At 37.4% G+C, this 18,288-nt stretch overlaps 1 protein-coding gene across 6 annotated transcripts in view; it reads right to left on the bottom strand.

Annotated features, from left to right (window-relative positions):
• Positions 1-9,389: 9,389 nt before the first annotated feature.
• The window catches only part of DCP1A (decapping mRNA 1A), a 37,570-nt gene continuing 28,671 nt past the window's right edge, over positions 9,390-18,288 (bottom strand). For 5 of the 6 annotated variants that reach the window (XM_030501219.1, XM_030501218.1, XM_030501221.1 and 2 more), the window contains 3 exons: positions 17,135-17,200; positions 15,006-15,224; positions 9,390-13,389 (listed from right to left, as the gene is read on the bottom strand). In XM_030501219.1, the coding sequence (XP_030357079.1) occupies positions 13,309-13,389; positions 15,006-15,224; positions 17,135-17,200 (366 nt within the window). In that variant the 3' untranslated portion in view covers positions 9,390-13,308. Of the gene's footprint in view, positions 13,390-15,005; positions 15,225-17,134; positions 17,201-18,288 lie in introns of those variants that run through there. The other variant, XM_030501223.1, reaches the window with a different exon arrangement.

An 18,288-nucleotide genomic window follows, 5' to 3' on the forward strand; every position in this document is an offset into this window, starting at 1 on the left:
CGCCATCAATCAGGACATGCATTTTCTCTAGCAATTCTGAACACAGTGAGATTAAACCTTACAAACCTAACCAGCAAGTTGAATATTTCAAACTTGTTCCAGAAAGCTCAAGCAGCACTAGTCACAATCTGGGGGGAAAAAGATAAATAAATAATGTTTAAACAGACAACAAAAAATATCGAATACCTCACATTTTGCTCGTAAAACCTGGTGTTCCTTCACTGCACTCTCCATGTATTTCAGCATTCTGTCCACTCATAGTTTGTCCAGGAGGCTGTATTATATGATTTAAAAGTATTAACATACTTAGAAATCTGTTTTAAATGTAAGCTGTTACATCTAGTAAACTGGTGCAATCATCCAATTTCAGAAAACACTAGTGATGTGTACCATTCACATTAAAAAACCCACACTTTTGTCTTTAAGACTCTGAAGGCTTTGGGTTTCAGAAACAAAGGAAGCCACCTGTATTTACAGAGTATCCATCCATGCCACCTCACAAATTCCAACTAAAAAGTAACATGTGAAACACTTTGCAAGGTAAGATAACACTTTCTGCCATAAACTAACCAGTTTGCTGGAAGAAATAAAAGCAGGCACCATTCCCTCAGCTTAACTGTTTCTTTAAACTGCTCTATCATTGTCTTTTAAAAAATTCTTTTAATAAAAAACCTCCGAAGAAAAACTAGACTGGAAATAGCTACATGCCAGCTAGAAGGGAAACAAATAAGTCAGACAACCCAAATTGGCAGTAGCAAAGTGCAGTCAATTTCAGAGAGCACCGTATAAAGGCTGGTTGCTGCAACTGCCATTTCCTATTCTCCAATTTATATTTTACTTTAAAATAATTAGGTAGGCCAACTACTTCAATTTCTTTTGCAGAACAAGTTACCCAAATGCTTTCATTCCAGTAATACACTTTGAAGGGATGCAGACAATAAAATTGGGATACGGAAGAGCCTGATGAGAATCGCATAAGCCTTGGTTTAAATTTAGGAACTCTGCAGACATGGCCTATAATACCAAGAGCTTCCAACAGCAGAGCAATGGCCCCTTGGAAATGAAATACTTGATAACTAGAAATTAGCTAGTAGGTGTAGAAACCTGGCTGAGGAAACACAGAAAAAGGACTGCCACGCATGGGAGCAGCAATTAACAGCCTTCTTAGCAGCACTTTCCCCACAATATTCCTCTTGAAATCCACTTCAGTTCAACAGCACATGGACTTCTTTTGTCCTCCCAGAGCCATGGTACCCAAAGGAATATGGTCAGTGGGGGACTATGAAGGATCTCAAGAGTTACAAGTAGAATCTACAAGAGAATTACTAATTTAGGGCTCCTCCTTTTCAGATTTTCAACTATAAAACCTACCTTAACTACTGGAGAAGTAAAAGTAGATTCAAACCTTAAGTTCCCATTAAAAAATCCTAAACTGAACTTTGTATGCTCTATGCTATAGACCTATATGCTATAGCAGATACCTTGCTAGGGATCTGGCTGTGCCATAGCCTCAAATATGCCTAAAATAATTCTAATCTTGTAGAGTGAGGATTGCCAACCTCTCCAAGTAAGTTACACATTTTTCCCTCTTCTCCTTGTCCTTCCTTGCACCTTTTCCACTACCTTTTGATCTTTCTCAAGGCAACACCACCTTTGGTTCTGTCTGCAGCCGTATGGTCAGAAGGTAAATGTAAAGTAGCTTGAGCCAGAAGCACTGTCCTGGAATAAATCTCCTGATCATCCCTGCTTACTGAGGTTTGCCTTGCCCTGCTGAGCAGTTTCAGAGCTTGTGAACTGGATTCCTTCCAAATAAATATGAAACAGAAGATTCAGGCTGAGAAAGCAGCTAATATGCCCCAGCCATTAATTCAGTCCAACAGGACAGACAAGAGTGAGTCTGGAGCAGAATTCAAACACACAAACATAGTGCATATTTTGAGTCTTCAGCACTGCCTCATATGCTCTGTAGACCTGCTATACTGGAATCTCCTACCTGCTGATGTAGGTGAAGCCACAGAACTACGCTACTAGTGCAGCAGCCTTTATTAGCATGAGCTCTGTTCCATGCTCACTGATCAAGAGCAGTTGTTAAAATATTGGCTGTGCTAGGGAAGTGAACGGCAAATTTTCTATCAGCTCTGCCATTTAAACACTGTTCTTTAGGCAGATGTTGACATTTGGCTCAACCATCACCCCAGTGACATGAATAACCATGTCAGTTGAGCAAGGTTAGGCAGGATAACTTGGTCAATCTGTGGTTTAGAAGAGCATAAAGTAAATTCTCTAAACGAGGCTAAGCAAAAGTGAAATAATGGCTATAGTGTTTACTGCAGATACATTAAGAAAATATGGCTGTACACACTTCCAATTTCAGCTACAGACAGTAAGTTTCCAAAAACTTCCAAAACACATTTGCATCAGGAAAAAAAAAAAAGCTTAAATTAGAGCTATAGGTACTTCATCTTTCTGGATGGCCTGTAGTATAAGTATAAACAGTAAAAAAAAAAAAAAAAATCATAATGGAAGCAGCTATCATGAGTATAACCAAGTAATTTCTACACCATATTTTTGCTTCTAATAGATTAATTTTCCCATGTTTCTTCTACATACAGTGCGATTAAGATGTAAGCATTGCCAGGCTGTTACTGTTTCTCTCTGTGTACATCATTTGTAGTGGCAAAGTGAGATAACAGTCAACTAAAATAGAGTTCAGTCACTCCCTGCTCCTTAGTCAATGTCCTTTGTTTTTCCTCACAGTTCTTTTAAATATACATCGAGTAGATCATAGCCTCAATTTTGGTTTTATTGGTCCAGGCTGATTTAGTTCTCTGTCTGAAGAGTAATGCCTGTGATCAAGTCTCTGCGGTTAAAGTGAAGATGTGCTCTTGAATCTCCATTGTAAGGATGGCTCCCTAACAGTCTCCCAGATGTACTGTAGCAATAACAATCTTAGCAACCCCCTTCACAGGCTGGACATATGGTGCTTTCTTTTTTCCCTCCTGTAAGAAAATAAAGTGGATGATCTGGATAAGACCAGTATTACTATGGCTCACAACTTACTTTGTTTCCTCTATTGTTATCTGGATGGCAGAAAGACTTTAAGATAGACTTAGCTTAGATAATGTCATTGGGAGATTACTGCCTGCAACTCACCCTCCTTTCCCTGAATCCTCATGCTGCATCACTGAGTGCTTATTTATGGTATTGTGTTATTAAAACAGCAGCTCAAGCATACACAGGATGAAATTCCACCTTGTGTCAGCGCCTCCGCTTTGATCTACTGAAGTAGCATGTTATTTCTGCAGCTTTGACCAAGTGTGATGGACTGTAAAGCAATAGCTAAAGTCATGGTATACATTGGGTACAAGAGTCAACATTTCTTCTGCATTCTTGGCACTTGCCTCTGAAACCACATATGAAATTATTAGAACAAGGATGCAAATGTATGGACAGGTCTTGCTTCAGTCTATACAATCACATCTCGTTAGCTTCACTACTGACTACTAGACTGGACAGCTCCTTAAATACATACAGAGGACAATGGGATTTTTCCATCCCCTCCTCCACACATTTCACAGCCAGAGCATTATGTGCAGCAGAAGCACAGAAGCTGAGCTATGGCTGTCATTTGCTGAGACACTGCAAAAATGCATTGCTGATGTAAGTACAGGCAACCCTGTTTACCCGAGCAGGAGCTCTATGTGCTCTGCACTGCTGACATTCAGGCTCTTCAGCTATGTGCCCAATTTTGCCTTAAAAACTGTTCTCAAAAGGAATTCCAAAATCAAAGTCTAGTAAGAACACTGAATGGTTACGAAGCTCATCACCTACAAAATCCAAACAACAGTGAGTGAAGAAAATGACTGGAGGCATGGGAGGAGACCAATGGGTTGTGCAGTTGCACTTTAAGCACTGTATGGATTCTAAACTGAACTGCAATTTGCCAATCATTGCTGGCATGGATGCTAGTCCTGAACATCTCATGTAGTGTACAGGGTTTCATTTCATTTGCAGGGTATGTTAAAAGAATGACAAGTTATACGGTGGAATTCCAGTCATTATAGTCTGATTTATGGCAATGCAGCAAATCCTCAGAACAAATCTTGTGCTGCAACTTTTCCAGAGATTCAGTCCATAGTGTCACATCTGGCTCAAAATAAATTCTGTTTTTTCATTAGTGACAGCAAGTGGTTTTAGTTAAGCACAAGTGCACACCCAAGTAAACACCCTGTGAAAAGAATATTCAGCAGGCTGTGAAATAATGATCAGCTCTGCAGTTCCCACTGGAGCATGAAAACCACTTTAAACATCCTTTAGTTTCCATAGAACAGCAGCTGTCTCTGCTACACAGGCTACCAACAGCTATAACCAGCAACCTGGAAAATGCAAGGTTCTTATGCAGCACCTGACCCAGAAATATCCAGACAGGGAAATCAATTCACCTTTGAAGTCCATGAGAGCAAGATATAAGAAAAAGATACATAAATCCAGACTATATTAATAGTTCAACTCAACTATAACCTTCTCCTCAGATACAGCTGACAAAGTAATCTTCAAAAAGAAAAATGTTTATGGAAAGCTTCATAACAGAACAGACTATTTTTGAGCTACAGGCAGCCAAACAGCCGATAAAAATAATTTTAAAATCATAGTAATTTTTATATTGCCTCTAAATAAGACGTCATTTAGTAAAAAGACAGGAAAACAAACCAAAATTTGCAGTTTCCAAAATATTATGGCAATTTTATGATACATGAAGAATGTTCAGATTAAACCAAATAGGCCAAATGATGAGACCAGTTTTAAACAAAGAGACTTTTTTTATCTCTAACACACAGCTTAGAGAAAACCCAAATCATTGCATGTTTTACACAGTTAAAAGGAATTCACTGGTGCTGGTTTTGGTAATTGCTCTGCTCTTTGCTGATATTTAGGGAAGTATATTTCTGCTAAAAATGCAACAAGGTTATAATGATCTTTAAGGTCCCTTCCAAGCCAAACCATTCTATGAAGATTTAAATCAAAGTTTGTAATGCTAATAGAGCAATATTTGAGGGTATTTGGATTAGTTTAATTGCTAATATTAATGTTATTTACAAAATTTTTGTAAATTTACAAACTGAACTTTCACTTGATGCAATTTCTTCATATTATTTATTAACATAAATATGAAATATTTATGTAGTAGAAGTTTAAGGCATTTGTCTGCATCTCTGCTTGAAAGACCTACTGAATACATCGGTGTTCCACAGTCCCTTCATCACATTTGCTTTCTCTATTTGATTCTCAATAGCTCACCTTCCATAATACTTATTCTTCAGACAAGATGAGGAGTTATTAATCACTTTAGACTCTGTTTAAATGAGTATCAGTATTCAAGTAATTGAATTTGGTAAAAGAATAAAGTTATAATCAGTAACTTATGCTGAGAAATCTCTCAAATAGCAACGCTTTCATAGGTTGTGTACATTTAGAAAGAAGGTAGGAGAGACGCCTATAATGACCCAATAAAGCAGGATTTGTGCTGTAATATGTATGGAAAGAAAGAAATGGCAAGAAATTTTCTTCAGCTTGTCCTCTGCAATACAACAGGCTATTTTTGCTCTTTGAAAGAACAGCTGCATTAGAAGCCCTTCAAGAAGGGAACTGTTCAAGAGTGGATGAGATGGATTTATGCCAAAGCATTCTCTAACGATACAGACCATTATGCATCACCAGCACAGCCCTCCACATGTGCAAAATCACAGCGGCTTCAGTTATACATAGAGCAGATTGTTCCGCTGGTCTTCAGTAATAACATTATTCAGCTGCTAATAAATTTAGAGTAAAAAAAAAACCAAACAAAACCAACCAATCAACAAACCCACAGAAACAACAAAACCCTCAAATTTCTGTGCAACATAGCATCAAAAATTCCAAGAAATAAAGATACTTATTGCATGGGAACAAGTACAGGTTTAGTAGTAACATCAGTCTGTCTCTTATCTAAAATGAAGCTACAGATGGAGCTACATCATGGGCCCGGGCTCAGCCACTACATAGTATGCAACCTACATTACTTGCACATGTGTCTGTTACATTAACAGTTTTCTTCAGACATTCTCCCTCATATCTGGAGAATATTAATTTATGTTTATTTTCAACCCCTTGTTAAAAGTACTGCACATGTTCCTAACAAAGCCTTTGGGTTTTCTTTAAGGGCTCCTGTTGTGGCAGGATTTTCGTATTCAAGCACTGAAAATTGAGATCTCTCCTCACAATAGGTGCCCCATGCCCTCTGTCTCAAAGATTACACCAGAAGCAGGACTTGCTGTAAACCACACCAGATTCTGCACACATGCAAACCCTGTAGGTTTTACTTTCACCCTTGTATCTCAATTCCTGTGTTAAGTTGAAGACAGCGGAAGCTTCCTTCGTAGCTATTTTGTTACATGGGAGAACTCTGTCCTGAGAGCAGAAACTAATTTATTTGATACTTACAAAGTAAACTAGAGAAGGCATTTAACATTATCCATAAATCTCAAGTCTACACAAGAAAGTCAGATGGATAACCTGCTAAGCCTTTACCATCCCTCTTACGAACTACAAGAAGCAAAGCAGGATGTGCAAGCCATATGCTCTCTAAATTAAAACCACATAGAGCTTTGCATACAGAAGACAGGCTGGGAGATCTTTGCTCTGTAGATACTCTTAGAGCTTCTTGACTTATTTATGAGGAGAAAAGAAACACAACTTGTGCATTTACATCACGTACCTGCATGCTTTCAAGTAAGGCCGAAGGGCAAAGACTTTAGTTTCAGCCAGCATATAAAAAAACCCCTTATTCTTCTGTGATTATGTTTCCCAAGGTTTATTTTGTAAAATGGAGCTTCTTAAATTTTAAAGAATGGATTATGGTGGAAGTATTTTTAAAGGTCTATTTAAAATGAAAGATAAAGGGCAACTAGGTATGAGCAGCCTTGTTCTGTGTAGCATATTTTCAGCTGTAATAGGAAGCCATAAAGTAAAGAGAAAAATTAGGTACCACTGTGAATCAGCCAACTCCATTATGCTGCTTCATAGCTGGAGGTTAAAAAGCCCCACAGCAGGCCTGGCAAAGTAGGTATTGCTACCTCAAGAATTAGAGCAAAGGAATAATATATAACCAGGCTGGTTTTGAACACACCCTGAAATACTCTGGATTCTTACAGGCAAACCACATTTCAGCTTCTGGAATACCAGAAAGCAACACACAGCTGTACAAGAACAAAACTGTAACTCGAATTCTTAGGTGCTTCAGGAAATACCTTCAGAGACCACACTTGCCTGTAATATTCCTTTTCACATTTACTTACACTCTTTTGCTATTCCTTCCCTTGTTCACTTCTAAGGAACCTTTTATTTATTGATCCTTTCCCTTTCATTTGCTTGCAAGTGCTCTCTCAGAAAATGCAGCAACTGATAAAAATATTCTCTCTTCACTGCCCTCTTTTTCCAACGCTTTTTGAACCTAATTAGGAGTCACACATGAAGAAGGATTCTAAGAGGAAGTGAAAAATTGTTGCCTAACTGACGAGGATGAGCTTCACGGTTAACAACCATATTTCAGTTACAGTTCTATCACCAAAGCTTAACTCTCCTAAATTATTAGCTCTGTTGAAAAGTAAATCCCTCAGTCATAAAATCTGATAAAAGAAAAAAAGCTGACTCACACTTGGAATTCCACTATTAGGCACTGAAAATAACTTTCAAAATTGCTTAACATACATTAGAATTTCAAATTTTTTGAGTTTCAGTTTAGGTCACTAAACTTAGAGAAATTTACCTCAGCTATACTAGATTGTATTTAGTGATTTGACTGCATCCTGTTCATAAACGAAGAAGAGTTGTATGAATGACAGGTTTCTTATCCTCTATCCTAATGTTAGCCCCCCCCCCCAATATCTCGTACACAGAGAAGTACAGTTGAGTCCTTACCAGATACATGAATCCACTGTCTTCCACTGATTTGGCTCATAAACATGAGCTACAATGTTGTTTAAAAGCAAGTTGTGTTATTTCTTTCTGCAAGCCTGCAAATAAAATTTGTTTTAGTGGATGAGTTTTAGGAAGCCTAATGCTTACTCTTTGATTCCATTTAGTACTGTATCACCATCATAGTAGGAATTGACTTTATGCTCTCATGCACTCTCAGAAAACATGACTGTAGCACAGACAATAGCAAGAGAGAAAAGGCCAGAAAGATTTTGGTCTGCATAAATTTTTTTGTACAGTGCCTATGTGTATCTGCAGCTACACACAGTAAGTCAAAAGCATTATTTCCACACTGAAGAGGAGCACTTCAGAGGAATAACAGGAACCAGGAATACCTGGGTTCAGAGAAGACAAAAAGGTTAATGGCATCAACAATGACAAAAATACTTCAAGTATTTTCCAAACACATCTGAATTAGCAGCTAGACTGTAGGCCTTAGGTGTTTCCACTTTTTCTCAATTATCTCATAGTAAATCCATGACTTCTGTACCTGTTTTGCATGTTCATCTTCTATTAGAAGAATCTGCTTTTTTATATAGTACAGGAGCCAGTTCAATATTAATCAGATCAGCAAATACCATTCTTCAGTGGTCTGTCCTAACACATGGCATGCCTTGCAATCTCCAACTCTTCTGGGTAGTTAGAAAGGGAATAAGAATCTACTTAAGATGGGAATAAGAATCTACCTAAGACTAAGGGACATTGGCATAAGGATTTGTTTAATTTCAAGATCTATTCCAAGAGAACTTCTGCTATGGTTTTCCTCCTCAGCAGCTTCCCTATTTTACTTTGTGAAATTTGGATCAATCAGTTGTATGATACCAGCCAGACGTGGCAAGAGGACAACTGCAATTACCAAATCTATGATCAAAGACCAACACTTCATTGAGTATCATATGCCATGTCTAGATGGGTAAGAAAGAATACCAAAAAAATAAAATCAAAGCGCTAAGGAAAGGCACTAAACCCAGTTACAGCTTATGGCAGTGAACGTGCAGCTATATTTCTAAACATAAAGGAAATCGGTCTGTTTATCAAACTCCAAATGCGAGCCTAGTTACAGCAATACAGTGGATAGCCAGAGGCTGTTACAAATGACTGATGCTGTTTCTCAACTGTCCTTCAAGCAGGGATGCTGCATTTTCTTTAGTGAACAAATGCAATTTCATTCTGCCCCCAGTATGAAGTAAGGAGTTTGAGTTTCTTTGGAATATATTAACCCTAAAGATCATCTCAACTTACCCTTCTAGCAGGCTACTAGAAGTCTAGAAATAAAAGGCAACATTGGAAGATTTTAGGAGGTGCTGAAACATTTGTTTTGAAGTTTTATTACAAAAATATATTTGCAAACATACAAAATTTTGGATGAAAAAATGCTCATTCTTAAACATTTATGCAATAACTTAATAACTGCAAACATACATAGGTGCTATAAAATCCATACCAAAAACGTTAATGATGCAGTATCTACATTTATTGACTCAATATCATTCTTGTTCCGGTTTCCAGAAATCTTTCCTGAAGCCCCCCTTCCCCATGATCTTCAGATTAAAGGAACATGCAAATGGGTACAACTGGTGCATCCGCAAAAGTGATAAAACTCAGAAATTTATACTAAAAGCACATAATGTACATAAATCCCCTAACTAACCATATGCCCATACACTGAATAGATTAAAAATAAATACACCACCAAATCAGAGATACTGCAACTTTTCCAACTTGAAGTGAAAGGAAGATATTGCATCTTAACATTTTTGTAACATTGCCAGACAAAACCGAGGTGATACATATTGCACACATTCCTCCTGTTAACATACGCTGTACAAAGCAACCCAAATACCTGGCAAAAAGGAGGCTGATTTGTTTAGAACAGTTGTAAAAAACCAAGAAGTCCCAAATTAAAGTTTGTTTTCAACATTGCCGAAATTCTATCAGTGACTACATGTGACATAATGGGTTTCAGAAACATACCAAAAGGAAGCAATTAGAAATGCAAGCAAAAAAGAGATCTATCCAGCAGTGTTTAAATATTGAGTCTTTATACACAGAATTAAACATTTTAAATGAAGTCAAGGTGAATCACTTAAATATTTTTAACTTTATTCAAACATTCTGCAAATCTTGTTTAATCTGGAAAGATAAACTGCTTCTAAAGTAATGGCTGTTAGGCACCTTTCATATAAACTTTGCATTATTAAAGAACAGCAGATAAAGTCTAACTACAAAACAGAGAATTTTGATTTTTCCTGAACAATTCAGCAGCTGTAGGTTTTAGAAACTTGTATTTTATTAGGTTTGAGCCTTTTTAAATTTTTGCTTCCTAGTTACAATGCTAGAGACAAAACACAAGCTTAGATAATACAATGACTTTGGGGAGTATAAGCTAAACTAATAATCATTTAATTCTCAGAACAAACAGGTAAAATCCCATTAAGACAGTCGTTTCACCCGACCCAAACAAAAAAACACCCCCAAAAACCCCAGCTTGAAAATGGTCACAGTTATTTCCTGTGATGACCCATAGCAACAACTTGCTACACACTGTTATCCCTCCGTGTGGATAACATGAATCAAGCACTTCAACAAGCTGTACTTTTAGATTTATGCAAAAAGTTAAAATAATCAGGAAAAAAAAGTTAAACAACAGTCCACATTTAAAAAAATACATTCAAATTTTACAGTGTAGCTGAGCTTGTGTTTTACAATGCAACTTTTAAAGGGGTTTATCTGTTAAACCCACTGCCCTGGCGCTTGCCATCGATCTCTGCAGAGTACTGGGTAGCACCTTGGTTGGTTCTGGTGCCTGCTGGCTACACATTGAGAGGTTAGAACAAACATGTGCAGGTGTTTGAGATGAAGAGGTTTGTTGTAAAAAATGCCTCATGACTGTGATTTCAACTGTTTCTCTTCTAATTCATTTTGAAAGCTGAAGAGGAGGGAAGTAAACCAAATATGTATTGCTAACAGTAGATTACAAAGCAAAGTAAGGATCTGCCAACTGCTTGTGGGGGCTTGTGGACAGCTGGAAACAAGTTAAGGATATTCAAAGTGGAGTCAAACTTCTGTTAACAGCACTGCTACTCCACACAGTACTACTTTTGTCAACTGTACTTGACTGAAGAACTCAAAATACAACTCCTTCCTATCATTTCTATAGATCTTTGGATATGACTGCATTTAGCAAACAGTACAAATATGCACTATCAGCTTCCAGTATGTCTATTCTTACAATCTTTCATCAAATCTTCCTCTGAAGAAACTGGAAGCTGCCCATAAGAAGTGAGAGTTATGGACTTCATCTTTGCTAAACCCAGATAAAAAAGCAACTCCCTATTTGGTTTAGGCTATCCATTTTTGTTCAGAGGAACTGCTCATTGGTGTGTCCCTTTTAGCGAAACTCTTCCTAAAAAGCCCAACAAAACAAATTAATTTAGATCTCAGATCTCATTTGAGGCTCACTGTTTATGTGCATACGCAGTATTATAACTCTAGAATTTACGTAGGAAGCTCCTATGTTCCTTCCCAAGGCAGAGTTTATATTGCTGAATTGAAATGCTACCATTAAAGTCAATATAATTCTTGATGAATGTGCATGACATTAGCATATTTCCCTGAATCTTGCACATTTTCTTAACAAAATACTACATATTTTAACTGGAAACACTGAACTCAGAGGCTGAGAAGAGCTTTTCAGAAGGCAGGTAGTGCTAAACAAAATATATTTTCCACTAAAAAGCTATGAAAAAAACTAAAATAGATCAAATACATAAAAATGTAAATATTTGTTGTATCTAAAACATACAGATATGTGAATGAGTCACAATTAAAGCTCAATTACTAGCTTCCAATGAAATGACCATGCACCTTGACTATGTCAACATTAACTAATCCTTAGGATATATACACACACATATATGTTGTAAGGAGCCAAACAATCTTTTTCTTGATATTTCAATAGTGCTTGGGGGAGAAGAAAGAAGCAGTGCATTATAACTCACTACAGATTATCTGTAGTGAGTTTATCTCAATAAACCAAAACTTTTCTACTGGAAAAAGCATTCTTTACAACTACTATTGCTGAAGTCTTATTAATTACCTTTGCATGCCTTCAAGAAATAAATAGAGGCCATGAGTAAACCAACACAGCAGCATAAGAAACTATCATTAGGAATTTTCTGATTTCAAGTGGGAAAGTATGCAGTTAAATTCATGTATTAGTGAATAGGGAATTACTAAATCACATATATGAAGCAGTAACATTTTAATTAGAGAAACTTCAGGCTATGAGGTGTACACTAACAATCTGGGAGAAGGCAACAGAAGAAAAGCATACATTTGTTCCTCATCTGCATAGTTTCAATACTGCAGTTCCAACACAACTGAGGAATGAAAGCCAACTATGACATGGTCCATCCTTAAGCTAAAAGGGAAACAAAGTATTTTGATTGTATCAAACACTGCTAAACAGGAAGAGGGTCTTCCAGTGGTGCTCTCCTAACTATAACTGTAAAACAAGAGAACTTCAACTCGCAATAGAACTGCTCCGTTGCTTAAAAAAACCCAAACCGATACAATCACTGAAGATTTTGTGTATTTCAAGTTTTGCCTTTTTAAAGAACGTGGCCTCACTCATTTGGGTATCTGTTTAATGTCAGCAACGCAGAAGCAAATAAGATTAATGGAATATTTAAACGACGGATTTATGCGCATTAGCTAGAGACTGTCAATGTATTGAGCAAATCACATTTTTAAGCCTTTCATTAAAGATTTAGCTCCAAAGGCCTGCCTTCCAGATCCAGTCCTTTCCCACACCTGCCAACTTCATCCCAAGGCATTTTGCTCTGCTTTTCCTCAGTCCTTCAAACTGCAACTAGGTTCCCACAACTGAATTTTGTTCCGGTGTGGTGTGGTGTAGTGTACTGTACTGCTTGCTGGTTTAAACAGAATTGAGTCTGTAATCCTTGGACAGTGAATACAGCTAGGAAAGAAAGCCAGAGCAAACATTTGCACATTCACTTAATGCTAATAAGAGCTCAAACGCAACTTAAGTCCCCTCCCCAGTTAAGAAAAAATAAAATAAAGAAAACAAAAAGGTTTGCTGGTAACAATCACAGTGAAAACCTCCATCACTTCTGAGAACATTATTTTCCTAAGTATTTAAGGAATAGTCTTTCCTAACAGGTTCAAATTCAAGACGTTGAAAACTAAATATTCTTTTACAAAAATATTAGTTTTATAGATGAGGCATAATAGTTTCTAAAATTGATATATTTTAAGTAGATTTAGCTTCGATTATAGCTTAATGTTGTCCGTATTCTTGGTTAGGACTTGCAAGTAGACTTCATGTATAGTGCTGAGAAAACGGGAATCATTCTGCAGGAAAAAACCAACACATTAGAAGCATTAGTAAAAAGGTGCAAAGAAAGTTTAACTTAATGCCATTTAAGTAGTGCATAAGGATTCTTTGTAGTGCTATCTGAGAGATAAGGGAACTAGCTGCATACTTGTACAAAAGGCAGTGCTCTTTGGACAACATAAAGACTTTAAACCACGAAGGTGGTAAGACAGCTAAAGAGATCACCAAGCACACTGGATGCTCGCCCAAGCAAACCAGGGGTCACTAGGTCAGCCTTGGCCATGTAATTTCATTTCCTTCCAGAGTCCAAGCCTTAGTCTGAGACACAGGAAATTCCATTCTGTGTACAGGCTCCCAAATAAAGTCTGCCTGAGTGTCACAAGTAATGTTATTTCTGTTATCAGACCAGCCTGAAAGGGATTAGTGTGTTATCCAAGAATTCTCATGTCAAAGCATGACTGCGAAGTGAATTAGATTAAGCTATAGACAATACGTAATGATATTTCAAATGACAAATTTACAAAACTAGTATTTAATCAGCTAGCCTGACGATGTAATACTCCTTTCAGAAGATCTGCACAGCAAAACTAGTATCCTGCTTGGAGCTCTGTGTAAGCACTCCCATGCTGCAGGGTACACCTATTCTGGTCTTCATCCAACTATCTCTATAAATAGAGAGAAGACTGGAGACAAATATTCCAATTAGCTCTCAAGTCACCAGTGATGTTCTTCAGACCACTGGGTGAGAATCAGTGTGCTGTGTCTCTAATGAGAAGATGATTCCTGGCAGTTGAGCTCACCTGTAAGACTTAGAAGTAAGCTAGCTGAAGTCTTTGAAGAGATAAAAAACCCCCCCATACACACCAATACACCAAAAGGTTATGCAAAAGGAACACACAAGCAAAACAGCCAAGGTAATGATGGGATCTGGTAGTGGCCCTTTTTGGTCTCAACAACTTTATTGCTGGGAAGATACTCTTTGCTATTTTTAGACTTGGGTTTTGGGTGTAAGCTCTAACATCAGCATGGAGGGGGCAAGAGAATCCCCAGTTAACAAAGTTAAAAGTTAAATCCTGAGTTAAAGTTTATCATTCACGGCAACTTCACCATGACACCACAGGTCAGAATGATCTCAATACATGGCTAGTCACAACGTTACAGATCTAACTCACCTGAACTTTTGAGTCCCTAGAAACAGAACTAGACCTCTGAAATTTCCATTTCAAAAGACACACACAAAAGATGAGGAACAGATCTAGGGAACTGGAAGCAGGAAAGCCTTCCTTGGGAAAGCAGGAACACTTACAAAGACAACAAAACCAACCCCCCAACTCCACACCAGGGTTTCTGCTAGTGCAACTTTTTCCTCACTTGTCCATAAATTCATATGGATGGGAAAGGACACATCTGATCTACAGCCCTTTCCTCTCAAGTCTTCTATCTTACCACCAGGAAGAGCAAGCTGTGCTATACTATGTGTACAGTGAGGAGTAATATACCCCTTCCCACAGAAAGGAACGACTTCAGTGATGTTTCAGGGCAAAAGGAGGTATCAGGAGTACAGAACTTCTCAGGACTGGCTACTGCACTCAGAACCCCATCTCTCAGAAATTGAGCTCTATAAAGACAGGACCTTTATTAGATGTATCAGTGCTTCCTGAAGCTGAGACCTACTGAGAACAGTAGGAGGTATAGTCTGAGTGTCTGTTGTTCCAAGTGTTAAAGGCGAAGAAGAATTGGCTTTATTCTCCACTTCAGTAGGTTTTGTAGCTGATTGCTGAAAAACACTAGGAGACAAGAGGACTGAAGGCGTTACTGTAGTTGTGGCTGTAACAAACTGTGGAGGTGCAACCTGTAAAAGAACAGAAAATTAATAAGGACTGTGTCCAGCATGAATGAATGCAGCTACATAGGGTGGAGAGAAAAGCACACAGGAAACATTGTAGCCACTATTATTCAGTCAGATATTACAGAATAGCTGCTCTTAATGAAGAAATAGCTACCTATGAAGATTACTATCACTAGTAATTCTCATTTTAAAAGCTGAAGAAGGTAACAAGTCTTTAATATTCTTGTATGCAGATTCCTTCCTCCTCATGTGGTTACTACCTCCCCGGAATTTTGAAACATGAACACACCAAATAGAAGATGAGCTTTTCACCTCAAAAATCAAAGGAGCCTGTGGTTGTTTTGCAGGTTATTATTTCTCTTAGGAGTTTACAGAAAGTCTACTCCCGCTTCCCATATGTCCTCTTCTATAGTCTCAAACAGATAAACTTATAAACTGAAGTAAAGTATCTCAAAGACACTTAAAATGATTGATGAAGTCATCTGGAGTACACCAAAATATTCTCATTCTAAGTACATTTTCCCATGTGGGGAGGAGGAACATGAATTTTCTGAGGACCATCTTCCCTCCTCATTCTTCCACTGGTTTGTGTGCATTTCATTACAGATATCCACACAGTGCCCTTACCACATCTCCTTTTAAACATCAATTGCAAATGTATAGGAAATATAACATTTGCATAAAGTGGGCATGAATAAACAGTAGCTTTGAGCAACTATAACATCTCCTCATAACTGCAATTATTATTCACTCAAAAGAAATCAAGACTGAATGTGATACATAAAGATGTTTAATACAGAAAAGAGTTTCCCTTGGATAATCAAAAAGCTTCAGAGGAAAAAAGATCAAAGCCATCTAAAGTTAATGTGTATGTAACAACAGCAACAACAGCAGGATTACCAAATTGATTTTGTTATAGTCAAAACTGTGAAGACTTACAGTGTAGGATTTCAGCTGAAGACATCGTGTTTAAACCCACAAATGCAGTTTACCATACAACATGCACCTTTCTTGAAATTCAAAAATTCACATAAAATGCTTTTATTTAGGTAATTACTGTGTCACAAACAGACTGTATAGCTTGTCTTTAAGCAGGACCATTTTTACTGCCTTCAAAATCAGATCTGGGCACCCACTAAAACTGGGTTTACGTAAGGCAAGTTGGACAAGAATGAGGCAATTTAACAGATTTGAAAAAGGAGGGGATGGGTAAAGGAAAAGCAGAATTAAGTTACAGATGGTATCCTGAAATGAATACATAATTAAAAGATAATTAAAAACAATTCTTGAAGACTTGACTATTACCAGCTATTTTTGAACTGTTCTAATAACTGCAGTTAATAAGGCAGTTCTAATAATGCTAAATCTGTATTTGGATCACTAAAACTTGCTGTTAGAAAATTTTGCGCTGAAAAATTACTTGTTATTCTTGTCTTCCCCTTTTTTTTTTGGCTTGGTATCTTTTTCATAAAACACAAGCTCTCTCAGGAAAACCGAAAGACACAGTAAGGCAGGGATTGCATGTTATGCCTCTGGGGCGCTTAAGATCGGGCTAAGGCTAACAGACCCTACTGCATTAGTACTGTAATAAAACCAGTTCAGATGGTGCAAGCTAACCTGACCCGAGTATTGCAAACTCAATGCAAGACTCAGATAAAAAATGAATTGTAATTTCCGCATTAGCAGCAACAATAAGAGGTACTGTACAAACAAATGTACTCGTTCACAGCAGTCTACAGAAATTCCCCTTTGCTTCAGGACGGCAGCTTGCTGCTGCATAACAGCACTTTAAACATGATCAGAGGCCAATGACTATTTGAGATACCAACTGCTTACCAGTTTCACAACTCCCCCCTTTTTTTTTTAATTTAAGAAAACCAACAAACCATTAGCAAGAGTATTTATTCACTTACTTGACTTGCTTTAGACAAAGTCTTCGGCTGTGGAAATATTTCTGATTCCTTGCTTTGTTGTACAGGCTAAGATGAAAAGAAAGCATAATTGACAGGTTAGCGTCCACAGCTCTATTTCCAGGGGTGGTTCTCTAGTTTTATGAAAGCACAAAAATGCAAATTTCAGACAATAAATGAAATTCGTTCCATTTTGTAGAACTGATACAATCAATGGGAAGTTGGAAAAAGATGAAAATATTTGAATTTATATTTTATACTTTCAATATTACAGCAAACCTGTAAACCCGCAAGAAAATGCTTCTGAAGAAACGCCACTACAGTTAAAAAAAATAAACATTAAAACACTGAAACTGGGAACAAAACAGATGCTAAAAAGTAAAGAGTTGAGTACCTTGTAACCAGCTTGGTAAATTGCCAGGAAGGTTTAATTCAGTATAGTTTTTCAATGAGTTTAATCATCTCTACAAAAAATTAAATGCTGTTTTCTGCTAGATTTTTGCTAGAAGTACTTATAGCTTTGCAAACAGCATCCAGATATTTCGCCAGTCAGATTTCAAGACTATAATACAATAAGATTCAAATATTACAGAATACTAGAAAACACAATAGAAGTCACGTAGCTCAGGTACTTTTAATTTCTGTGGCATTCTTCAAAGGACTTGTTATAGCCATATGGAATACCTCTTGGCAACACAGAACTGGAAAAACCCCTTTGCAACAGACAGTTCTTGGCTTACTTGAACAGCAATGAAAAACACTCAGGGAATTGATAGGCCTTAATGACAAGGATAAAGTTAGCTTTATGAAGTGGTAACAAGCACAAGATCAAATTCTTAAAGTCTTAAGAGTTAAGAAGAGTTACGAAGCCTTGCTAGTTCGAGAGTATATTTGGACTATGAAGAATTTAGTTTAATGAAAATACGTGCACACAGTGGACACGGTGGAAGGAAAACAAGGGTGTAGGACTAGCATACAAAGCACTAATTTCAAGGCTATCCAGCAGATGTTGAATAATCACAGTCAAGGGCAGTTATGGATAAACTCAGCTAATTTTTCTAAATGCTCAAAGATGTCACAATCTTCAGTCAAATCTGTACCAAGGTTTAGTACTACACAAAAGAAAAATACTGCTTAGAACGTACAGTTCTTCAATA

Source organism: Strigops habroptila, chromosome 11 (genome assembly GCF_004027225.2).
Source record: "Strigops habroptila isolate Jane chromosome 11, bStrHab1.2.pri, whole genome shotgun sequence".
NCBI lineage: Eukaryota > Metazoa > Chordata > Aves > Psittaciformes > Psittacidae > Strigops > Strigops habroptila.